General features: G+C 44.0%; 1 protein-coding gene across 3 annotated transcripts in view; it reads right to left on the reverse strand.

Annotated features, from left to right (window-relative positions):
• Nucleotides 1–2,122: 2,122 nt before the first annotated feature.
• LOC149320400 (uncharacterized) overlaps nucleotides 2,123–12,527 on the reverse strand; it is a 33,702-nt gene continuing 23,297 nt past the window's right edge. For all 3 annotated transcript variants that reach the window (XM_089501300.1, XM_089501293.1, XM_089501286.1), the window contains exons 3-4: nucleotides 8,080–8,183; nucleotides 2,123–5,949 (exon numbers count right to left, since the gene is read on the reverse strand). In XM_089501300.1, the coding sequence (XP_089357426.1) occupies nucleotides 4,244–5,949; nucleotides 8,080–8,110 (1,737 nt within the window). In that variant the 5' untranslated portion in view covers nucleotides 8,111–8,183 and the 3' untranslated portion in view covers nucleotides 2,123–4,243. The remainder of the gene's footprint in view (nucleotides 5,950–8,079; nucleotides 8,184–12,527) is intronic.

A 12,527-nucleotide genomic window follows, 5' to 3' on the forward strand; every position in this document is an offset into this window, starting at 1 on the left:
AATCATAAAGTCATGGATTTGGAAGAGACAAGGGTAATCCAGTCCAACCCCCTGCCATGCAGCTTTTCACCCATGCCAGCCTTGCAGCAAAGGCCAGTGAAGACAAGAGGCCCTTTGGTTGCTGCTAAGGCAGCTGCTCAGTTCCTGCTGCCAGGATGACCAGATACAAACTGTATTTGTAACTGTATTTCTGTAGTGTGTTTTGGACCTTAGTTATTAAAAATGCTCAAGGTCCAATCCATACTGCAGAAATAATCCAGTTTGAGACTGCTTTAACTGCCCTGGCTCAGTGCTAGGGAATCCTGGGAATTGTAGTTTTGTGAGATAGAGCTCTGGTGCCACAATAAACTGCAATTCTCATGCATTTGAGGAAGTACGCTTAAGTCTAGGCAAGCTCATGCTGCCAACTTCTTTCTTTCAGTGAGTCTCAAGGGTGCTACAAGATCTCTCTTCTATTATTATTATTATTATTATTATTATTATTATTATTATAATATCCAAAAGCACCTGAGGAAATGGACTTAAGTCTAGGGAAGCTCATGCTACCAACTCCTTTCTTGCAGTGAGTCTCAAAGGTGCTACAAGATCTCTCTTCTATTATTATGATTATTTCCAAATGCATCTCAGGAAGTGGACTTAGGTCTAGGAAAGCTCATTCTGCCAGCTCCTTTCTTGCAGGGAGTCCCAAAGGGGCTACAAGATTACTCTACAAATTATTATTATTATTATTATTATTATTATTATTATTATATCCAAATGTATCTGAGGGAGCAGACTGAAGTAGGGCAGGATTGGATGGAAGAGCAATTTTGGCCAATCAGGAGGAGGAGAGCAGCGATTGGCTAAGGCTGCTGAGTGTGAGACTGGACTGGGGACGGTCTGGGCCTGGCCTCATGCATGACTGACTGACTGGCTGGGGATGTAGTTTTAAGTTCTTCTACTTCGGATGGGCAAACGGATGGATGGAACTTCGATTCCCATCAGCCTCTTGGAAGATCTGACCGGGACATGGGCCTAAAGGAGCGGGACTGAACAGGAAGGTATAATTCCCCATAAACGGAAAGAATTACCCAACGGGAAAGTTTTACAATTTTTAATACCCAGAAATTACCCAGATTGGCTTGTTATTACCCGGAAACCGGGGAATTATCCGGAAATTGGCAACACTGCTTCTCTCAGCCTGTCTGATGAAAGAAAGCAGCAGCAGCAGCAATACAATCCCAACCTGCAAGCCAAGTCCCAGCAAATCTCACAAAGCTTAAGCAGGGTCCCCGATCTGAAGTTCCTTTTTGCCGCCACTTCCCCTCTGCCACCATGTGCTCTCACTCTTTGCTCCAGTCTGTCCCAAAATTGTGCTGCTCCAAGCAACAAAAGCAATGCCCTGTGCCCAACCTCACACGAGTTTCCCAATTGCCACTATTAGTGAAAGATTCCAGTAATGGAGTGAACTCACATGGGCAGGCAAAGAGGATACCACCACACAAAATGAGGAGTGGTGGTTTTCTGGGTTCCCTGAAAAGAAGGTGAATGTAATCCACATCCCCAAGACTGCTGGTTCCCCTTGTCTTTCCTGAACACCAATACTTTGACTGAAGGCCCACTTGCTGACTCTTTTTTGCACCCCTTTACTGCCCCCTTTCTAGTTCACCACCCCTCTGGATCCTTCCACTGCTGCCAGAGGGGCTGTACTGCTCACTTTGAGAATGACTGTTCTAAATCATATTCAGCATACAATTAAACAGGGTGATTAAAAGTCAAGGTGTGCATCATCTGGACATGATGTCCTGACTCCACCACCAGGCCGGCCTGAAGAGTCTATATATGCAGGTGTAAGGTATATTCTGAAATAATTTTTCAGATTTAGAGAGAGAGAGAGAGAGATGTCCTTTCTAAGATTATGATATGTATGTTTAAATTCTGAGGTAAAATTATATCCAGCAATGGTGTTCCACACCTTCAGCATTGTTGTTGTTGATGATGATTAAAATGCCACTGAGGTGACTTGTTTCACCCCTTTTCTCCTTTGTCTCCCATCTTGTTGTCAGTGGGAAGATCAAGAAAAGATTTCCAGCTTACACCTTTCCAAGCAATAGATTTTTAAATGTCAAAATAATGATGTTATAATGCATACTGAGTCACAATTTGAAAAGCTTGAGGGACAGATAAAAAAAATGAGCATTATATTACAGAAAATATATCCGGGGGTAGCTGTGTTGGCCATGCAACAAATTACAACAAAATACAAAATCCACAAAACAGTATTGCCTTTATGGGACCAAATACACAAAATACATCACACAAGCTTTCAAAGCTTCACTGGCTTCTTCACCAGGCAAAGATGTTGTAAAAAATGAATAAATAAAGTCTGGAATTGAATGGTGAGGTAGTGAAAAGTTCTCCAAAGAGATCTTCAGAGAAACAGAGGGGACAGTTCCATGGATAACTTTCAAAAGGGAGACTGGATTCAGAGCCTGACAAACAGTGGCAGGATTAAAGGCTATTTGGAGAAAGCATAGGTGCAAAAGAAACATTTGTTAGTGATCTCCTGGCTTACAGTGAGGATTTGGGGGAAAGTCCTCAAAATACTTTCAGACACCCCAAAGGGCATTCCTGGGCCAGAACATTGAAAAAGGAGGCCAGCCAGGGGAGGCCAATAGAGAAAGTGTGGAGGTTATGGATCTAACTATTGCCAATCCTACCGCTCAGATGTCAGGGCTGTAAATATCCAAATTCTGTCATGTATGGTACAAGGGAAGAGATTAACAAGATGATTACATATTAATTAGTCACAATAATTTCAGGGACGTCTTTGCTTGCTGGTGGAAAGAGCATACAAAACAGCAAAACACAAAAACAAATATTTAAAATTATTGAAATACAATTTACACATTTAAAATGTTAAATACAATTTACACATTAAGAACATTTAAAACAAATATATTTAAAAAGAAGCTGTTTTTCCTTCAGCTCTAAATGTAAAGTAAAAGGTAAAGGTTACCCCAAGGTTGGCATGGTTGCAAAGTCAGCTGGTTGGCAGTTCTAGACCCAAGTGCCGTGTGACGGGGTGAGCTCCCACCACTAGTCTCATCTTCTCCCAACCTAGCAGTCGTGTTTGACTGTAGGGGGCAGTGCTCATCTCCATTACTAAGCTGAAGGAGCCAGTGCTGTCAAGGACAACTCTGTGGCCATATATGGCCAGCATGGAACGCTGTTGCCTTCCCACCAAAGTGGTACCTATTTATCTACTTGTACTTTTCCATGCTTTCACACTGCTAGACTGGCAGAAGCTGGGACTGGGACTAGTGACAGGAGCTCACTCCATCATGCGACACTTGGGTCTTGACCTGCCAATCTTGCGTCAGTCAGCATCTTAACTGCTGAGCCACTGTGTCTTGCAATGTACCTCTGATCTAATCTAGCCAGACAATTTATTCTGCTTTCACTTATATGCAGAAAGAAGAACCTCAATTTTCAGGGGCAATCTACCTCCAAGTCCTACTTAGGTGGCTAATGGGCTGCTTCTAAACATCTGATTTCCGAGAGGCGGAAAACAGAACTGTGGATCAAGGACTCAGATAAATATAATCTAGAAGCAACTGTTCTTCTGGAGGAGAACCCTGATTCCTCCTCCTTCTTGGGCACCATGTGAGGAACAGGACAAAATTCCACTTGTGCCTCTCTAGGCATTCTTAGAGGTAAAGTTTCCCAACTTGTTGAATGGAAACTCCTGACAGATCGCTGATTTTTCCGTTTCCTACTCCCCTAAGAAATCTATGTATTTAAGGCCGCAATGTATATTCTCGGGTAATTTTTCAAGTTTACATATACAGATTCTTGAGTAAATAAGCACAGTCCTTTATTCTGAATGCAGGTAGGTAGGTGGGTGGATAGTCCTAGGCATCAGAAGACAGTCACTAATCTCATCCCACAGCTTCAGCATGTTTTGTACTAAGGAACTTACATGCTCCTTTTTGTTTAAACAATTTATAGTGACCCCCAAATTATCTCTAAGGGAGGGGGGTGCAGGACAAAAAAAGAGCCATATCGGATAAGCCTATGAACTTATCTTCTATCTTTCCCAAAGGAGAGACCATTGCCCACCTCCTACTACATGTCCCTATCTTGCTCATAATGAACTCCATTCATTCCTGTTGTAAACTTGTCTTATCATTTGGCCCCTCCCACATTAGTCTGCTAACGTGGGGAGGAGGTAGTAGCACTCTCATTCATTCTGTTCCATATTTCATGCATTTATATGGTTTCTACCCTGTGTGAATTCTTTGAAATGAATAAGACTTTGTGGATAAGAGAAACCCTTTCCACCCTCTTTTGTATGGGTCCTTTGATGTGACTGTAGATGTCCACTCTGACTGTACCTTTTCCCACATTCCATGCATTTATATGGTTTCTCCCCTGTGTGGCTTCTTTTATGTGTCTGTAGATTCCCAGAATGCCTGAAGCTCTTTCCACATTCTATGCACTTATATAGTTTTTCCCCCGTGTGAGTTCTTTGATGAGTATATAGATTTTGTGGATAAGAGAAACTCTTTCCACATTCTATGCATTTATATGGTTTGTGCCCTGTGTGAGTTCTTTGATGTAACCTAAGATATCCATGCTGACTGAAGCCCTTTCCACATTCCACACATTTATATGGTTTCTCCCCAGTGTGGGTTCTTTGATGTAAATGTAGATTTCCACACTGACTGAAGCCCTTTCCGCATTCCATGCATTTATATGGTTTCTCTCCTGTGTGGATTCTTTTATGTAAAGTAAGAGTATGGCTCATACTGAATGTCTTTCCACATTCCATGCATTCATAGGGTTTCTCACCTTTGTGAGTTCTCTGATGTGAACGTAGGTTTCCACTCTGATTAAAGCTCTTTCCACACTCTATGCAGTTATATGGTTTCTCCCCTGTATGGGTTCTTTCATGAGACTGCAGACTTCCAGAATGTCTGAAGCTCCTTCCACATTCTATGCATTTATATGGTTTTTCCCCTGTGTGAATTCTTTGATGTGACTGTAGATGTTGTGGACGAGAGAAACTCTTTCCACATTCCAGGCATTCATGTGGTTTCTCTCCTGTATGAGTTCTTTGATGTAAATGTAGCTGTCCACTCTGAGTGAAGTTCTTTCCACATTCCATACATTTATATGGCTTCTCCCCTGTGTGGGTTCTTTTATGTATGTTTAGTTTGCTGCCTTCACTGAAGCTCTTTCCACATTCCATGCATTTATATGGTTTCTCTCCTGTATGAGTCCTTAGATGTTTACTATATGTTCCACTATCACTGAAGCTCTTTCCACATTCCATGCATTTATATGGTCTCTCCCCTGTATGTATTCTTTGATGTGACTGTAGATGTCCATGCCGACTGAAGTTCTTTCCACATTCTATGCATTTGTATGGTTTCTCCCCTGTGTGAGTCCTTAGATGTTTATTATATGTTCCACTATCACTGAAGCTCTTTCCGCACTCCATGCATAGATATGGTTTCTCCCCTGTGTGTGTCCTTTGATGTGTATATAGATGTGAACTCTGACTGAAATTCTTTCCACATTCCATACATTTATATGGTTTCTCCCCTGTGTGTGTTCTTTGATGTAAACGCAGATGTTCACGCCGACTGAAGTCCTTTCCACACTCCATACATCTGTATGGTTTCTCCCCTGTGTGGACCCTGAAGTATATGTTTAATTGTGATTTATATTTGCATCTTTTCCCATAGTCAGGACACTTTATTTGATTTGATTCTGAGATCCAATATTCAGAACGGTTAGCATCCTGAGAGGGAGAGGAGTTCTTCTCATTTTTCACTTGGATTGTGCTTTGTGTTTTCATTCCCTTTTGATTACCAAACTCCTCTTTTTCCATGACAGGCTCTGTTATTTCCCATGATGACACAGGTAGCTCCCCGTAGTTCTCATTCCCCTGTTCATTATTTTCTTGAGGAAAAAGAAGAAGAAACCATTAGAATCAAACCACAGAAACCAAAGAGCCAATCAAGAGTCAATCTCAACTGCTTCTTTGTCTCCTAGACTCTCCCTGATCTGTTTAACATGCCACACTGACTTCTACCATCCCGTTTTATATGCTGCTCTTAGGTGATAAAGAGAAGACAAGCCCAATTGGGAAAAATGCCTTGCTAGATGTGAATTCCCAGACAATAGGAGTCCCTGCTCAAATACACATACCAATATTCATTTCTGTTGTATTTCTCCACATTGCAATGGGGTAATCATACCATCTTTCTAAAAATGATATTCCTGACATATCAGTAGCACATAATAAAGCAAACACTACAAAGGTATTTTCATTTTTATACTGTATTCTTATTATATGTCACAAAAAAACCCCTGGGACATCTCAGATTAGCCCCTGACCCTTATTTGTGATCTACTTCTGGATGCTTGAGGAGTTGACTACCAGGTTCTGATCCTCAGCATTTAAAATGCAATCGTCTATATGGAGTCCTAGAGCTGGCACTGTGAAACCTCTGTGCTGGGGTAGTAAAACTTTCCCCAGCTAAGGATTCTCTGCTTGTTTTGAGCCTTCTCATAGAGTCATAGAGTTGGAAGAGACCACAAGGGCCATCCAGTCTAACCCATTATCATGCAGGAATACACAATCAAAGCATTCTCAACAGATGGTGATCCAGCCTCTGTTTAAAGACCTTCAAAGAAGGAGACTCCACCACAATCTGAGACAGTGTCTTCCACTGTCAAACAGCTCTTACTCTCAGGAAGTTCCTCCCAACATTGAGCTGGAATCTGTTTTCTTGTAGTTTGGATCCATTGTTCTGGGCCTGTTCTCTGGAGCAGCAGAAAACAAGCTTGCTCCATCCTCAATATGACACCCCTTCAAATATATTAACATGGTTATCATGTCACCTTTTAACCTTTTCTTCCCCAGGCTAACCTAGCTCCCCAAACTGCTCCTCATAGGGCATTTCCCCTATTTTATATCTGTGCATTTCATTTTTTCTGCCTAATCATTTCTCCCTGCTGAATTCATTTAGTTAGTTTTGGCCCAGCTTTCTAATATGTTAAGGTCCTTTTGCATTCTGATCCTGGCCTCCGGGGCATTAGCTATCCCTCCTAATTTGATATTATCTGCATCAGCTTCTCTTTTCATTGGGAAATAAGCCAGGGTTTGGGAAATCCTTTCAAGGAAAAATGGGCTAGTCACCTCTCACTATAAAATATTCAGGCACTCCAAATTGGTACATCTTTCCATCCCAAAAGGGAAGAAGAGGGAAACCTCTCTTGCCCATCAGAAAAAGAGGGAAAAGGGAAGTGCCAGCTAGCAGTGACAATCTCTGCATTACACTTCCCTGCCTGTTCCACTGAGGTACAATAAAGGGCCACCCTGTTTAAGAAAATAATGAATTGCCAGTCCACTCTATGGAGTGGAAGGGGGATCCATCTGGCCTAGAATGGACATTTTCTACACAATTCTGGATACTGACATTCTGTCCAAGAGCCACAGTGGTGGAGAAAAGGGACCCTTCCTGGACACCCAAAATCATCTGGCAGAACATAGGCCATGTCTGATGTAGCTAAGGAAACAAAAGCTCACTGTTGTTGTTTTTTACAAATACTGTGAATGATGACAACTGTAGTTTTGAGGCTGCAAATGAGGGGCTCACATGATGACATTTTCTACTATGAAAATAAAAGGAAATGAAAAGATTTTCTCAGAAGCCTAGAATATCAGGGTAATTAAGTACTTCTTTCTTATGTTTTTTTCTGTGCACAGAGAGGGGTGACTTTCCAGGGAATATGGGAGAGATGAAAAATCCCAAGATCAGCCATCAAAAATCCCTTACTTGGGACTTTGCTACTTCAGACCACTGGATCTTAAAAGGAGGAGGAGGAGGCACTACACTCACACCAATTTGTGGCGATGAGTTCTGCAAGCATCACACTGACAAAACTGCAGTTTTACATTTAAAGAGCAGCTCAGGTCTGGCATAGTTTGGGCTAAGGGACATGTTCTGGCATCCTAGACTAACATCCCAACAATGGCGTGTTAAATCTATTAAAACAACAACAACAAAGTAAAGAGAACCTTACCCAGAAAGGCCACGGTCATATAGTTCTCCATTGTGACTTCTACACACAGAGCCAATTGGCCTTCATTCAGGACATCCCATTCCTCTTGAAATACAGGGCCATCTCTTCAAAGGTTGCCAGATGTTGAAAGGAAAGATGGGAGAGGGAACATCACAGAAATACAAATCCTCATTTTTTACCATGTAATAATCAAATGTGGAACCCCCCCCCCAACCCACCGAGATGTCTTGCCTTCATGCATGGCCTTCCTTTCCCTTCTCAGAAAATTGAGACAGATCCTTTCTGAAAATGAGCAAAAGATGCATGATTTCTCCTTCCCCCTGCTTAACCTTTTTCTAGGAAACTGAGCTCACTACTTAGAGGACAGAGGACTAGCAGCTTCCCCCTCTCCGCCTTTTCTCATGGAGACCTCTAATTTGTCCCTAAAAGAGAAGCCCACACAAAAACACGGGGGGGGGGGGGGGGCTAAAGAAATAAATGCCCAAAACATGCAGAAACTGCCTCTCCCCCATCTTCCCTCACCCTAACCATCCTTGAAACACTTTCCTTTTATAGCCTTTCAAGGCTAGTCTGTTTGTTTGTTTGTTTTAACCTTTAATGTATCCTGTATCTTTTATGTAATATTTCTGATTTTATATAGTTTTAAGTTATAGCATGTCTTGCTGGGTCTATTGCCTGTACATAAAGATTGTATTGAACATAGGCCACATGCTCAGGACTGGAGACTGATATGGATGGGGCAAGAAAAAGATTTAAACTATAGGAGCCAAGACAAAGAATAATTTCCAAGAATAGACCCCAGATACTCCTCCTCCTGCTTGCAAAGAGACATGCCTTCCTCACACACCTTCAACTCCTTCCCATCCTACAAAACATGTTTCTTCTGCTATTTCTTCTCTTGCCATGTCCAATGAAAGAAAGCAGGAGCAGTAGTGCAATCCAAATTGCTCTAAGAGTGTAAGCAAAGCTCACAAAGCTTAAACATGGTCCCAAATGTGAAAGCTTTTTTTGTTGCTGCTTCTTCCCACCACCATGTATTTTAACTCCTAGCTACTGTCAGTTTATCCCAAAGTGGCACCATTCTGAGCCACAGAAGCAATGTGCTGTACACATGTCTCATGAGTTTTCCTACTGCTGCTATAACTACTAGCAAAAAATGTGGCCAAGAGAGTGAGTTCAAGCAGGCAGGAGGAGAGCTAGGGGAACCTCCACACAAAGCAATCAGTGAGGCTGCATGCTGATTTAAGGGACCCTGAAAAGTGAAGTTTCATGCAAACCTCATCCTCACCATGGTCCCAAAGGTCGCTCATGGTTGCTCTTGTCTTCCTTGTGTGCTAATATTTTCACTGAAACTCTCCTTTCCTTCATTGCCCCATGCTGCTACACCCCCTTTTTCCTCACCATCTCCCTGGATCTTTCCACCTCCCAGGGGGAAGTACCACCCACTTTGGGAATCAGTGATCTACATTGTAGAAATAATGCTGTTTAACACCACTTTAACTGTCATTGTGCCATCCTAGAGAATCCTAGGAGTTGTAGTTTTGTGAGGCATCAGCATTCTTTAGCAGACAAGGCTAAAGGCCTTGTAAAACTATAAATCCCAGCAGTCCATAGGATGGAGCTACAACACAGAAGTGTCAGACTGCATTATTGCTATAGTGTAGATGCACCCTTAAAGCAAATGGAGTCTGAACTCACATTAGATGCAGAAATGACCAAACAGAGGCTGTGAGTTCAATAAAATTGTAACATAAGTGGAAACAATTAGCCAGCATTTATGCTTAAGTTATAAATAAGCCTCCTGTTCCAGAAAATTTGTTGTTGTTGGTTAACCTCCAGTTAAGTCACTCTACTGTCAATGTACTGTACTGCCCCATAATTGGCATATGATGTAGTGAATGGAAAGAAGAATTGAAAACCAAGGGGCAAGGTGAGTGGGTGGCAGAAACCCAGGGAGAAATTCTGGGTGAGGAACCTGCAGGGAACAATTGTCACAGTTCCTCTGCACAAGGAATGTGTATCTCTCACTACACACACACACTGAGAAAGGAAGTGATACCCAAGCACCTATGGGTGTGTTGTTTAATTCTTAACAAATTATTTTGGCAGAATTCATGATTCAGCAGGTTCCTGTAGGTTGAAGAAGAGGGTTAAGGGTGGTTGGGTTTTGAGTTAATTTCTTAACCACCCTAAAAAGGAGATTTTGCAGATGCAATAGATGCAGAATAGAAAGATTTCTTTGCTGCAGCTATTGCCACTCGACAGGCTTTAAGAAAAGACCAAGTGCCCAAACTCAGTGGCATTCCTGCACCAGGTGTCACTTTAGGGGGGAGAGACTTCCAGGGGCAGGACTTCCACCTTCAGGGTTGGGACTTCAGGGAATGGGACTTCCACCTTCTGGGGGTCAGGACTTTCAGGGGGAAAACACAAGGCACTCTTTCTCAGCCTCAGGCTAGCAATAGGAAACAACCCTCTGACAAAACTTGCCAAGAAAACTCCATAATAGTTTCACCTTAGGTCGCCATAAGTCAGAAACGACTTGAAGACACTATGCATACAAGTCAGCCTCGGAGGATGGCAATGGAAATCCCCTTCTGACGAAGCTTGCCCTATGATAATTTCACCTTAGGGTTACCAAGAACTGGTGCTCGCAAGAGAGGGAGGTTGCTCTGGGCCAGGGGTAGGCAACCGTTTTGAGCCGGGGGCCGGGTTGCTGTCCCTCAGACAACTGGGGGGCCGAAGATGGGGGGTGGAGTTTCCACCCTCTGGGGGCGGGGCCGCATGCTGGGGGTGGAGCTTCTACCCTCCAGGGGTGGGGCCGCATGCTCCGCCCCTGGAGTGACAACAATAATAATAATAGTTCCAAGCATGGAAACTACTACAAAGCAATTTAAAAAAGAAGAAGAAAGCATGCACACTGTCTCAACCCAGAAAGGCACAAGGTGCTGAGAGGGGATTTTGCACAGAGAACACCAAGGGCAAGTAAATAATAATAATAATAATAATAATAATAATAATAATAACAAGCATGGAAACTACTAAAATGCAATTCAAAATAAAAGGCAGAAAGCATGCACACTGTCTCAGCCCAGAAAGGCACAAGGTGCTGAGAGGGGATTTTGCACGCACACACACACACACACAACGCCTGTCTCTCACACACACAACCTCCCCCTGTCTCTCACATACACCCTCTCTCACACAACTTGCTCTCTCACACTCACAACCCACTTCTCTCTCTCTCTCTCTCTCTCTCACACACACACACCAAACCCTGTCTAACACACACAACCACCCCCTCCCTCACATACACAAGCCACTTCTCTCTGTGTGTGTGTCTCACACATACACACACACAAAACCCATCTCTCTCTCACACACACAACCTCCTTCTCTCTCACACAACCCACTTTTCTCTCTCTCATACACACATACACAATACATCTCTCTCTCACATACAACCTCCTCTTCTCACACACCCTCTCACACAACCCACTCTCTCACACACAACCCACTTCCCCCCCTCTCTCTCTCTCTCTCTCTCACACACACACACACACACAACTCGTTTTCTGACACACACAAAACACACCTCTCTCTCTTACACACACACACACTGCTCTTACACATACATACACACGACTTCTCTCTCTCTCTCTCTCTCTCTCTCTGCCCTCCTGCTGTAAAATGAGGGGAGGCCCCTCAGAGGCCAGGAAAGAGGCAGGGGACACCCGTGCTGGTGTCTTTACCGGCTCTTTCCCGGCTTCTGAGGGGCCTCCAAGCCCCTCAGAGGCCGGAAAGGAGGCGGGGGACACCCGCGCTGGCGTCCTCGCCGGCTCTTTCCCGGCTTCTGAGGGGCCTCCAAGCCCCTCAGAGGCCGGGAAGGAGGCAGAGCACACCCGCACGGGCATCCTTGCCAGCCCTTTCCTGGCTTCTGAGGGACCTCCAAGCCTCTCAGAGGCCAGGAAGGAGGCGGGGGACACCCGCGCACGCGTCCTCGCAGGCTCCTTCCCGGCTTCTGAGGGGCCTGTGTGAGAGGCTTAAGGCCCCGCGCGCCTGCGCGAGAAGCCCAAGGCCCCGCGCGCCTGCCCCGCAGGGACTTTGGCAGCGGCAATCGGCAGCAGGACCGAGCAGGGGCTGGACCCAATGGCTCGGTGGGCCGTAGGTTGCCTACCCCTGCTCTGGGCCATAAGTTGGAAATCACTTGAAGGTACACAACAACAACAAGCATAATAAAGCACACAAGGCACAAGACAAGAACAAGAACAAAGTCAGCAGTTTGAGTATGCGACTCTGAAGACCAGGGCTTGAATCCAAGATCAACCATGAAACACACTAGGAGTGCCCTTAGGCAAGTCACAATCTCTCAGCCCCAGCAGAAGGCAAACCGCCTCTGATGAAATCTTGTCAAGAAAACACCATGCATGGCCTCATTACACCTTATAAAA

The sequence above is a fragment of the Sceloporus occidentalis genome, unplaced genomic scaffold, assembly GCF_023333645.1.
Source record: "Sceloporus occidentalis isolate IW3139 unplaced genomic scaffold, rSceOcc1.0.p SCAF_1, whole genome shotgun sequence".
Lineage (NCBI taxonomy): Eukaryota > Metazoa > Chordata > Lepidosauria > Squamata > Phrynosomatidae > Sceloporus > Sceloporus occidentalis.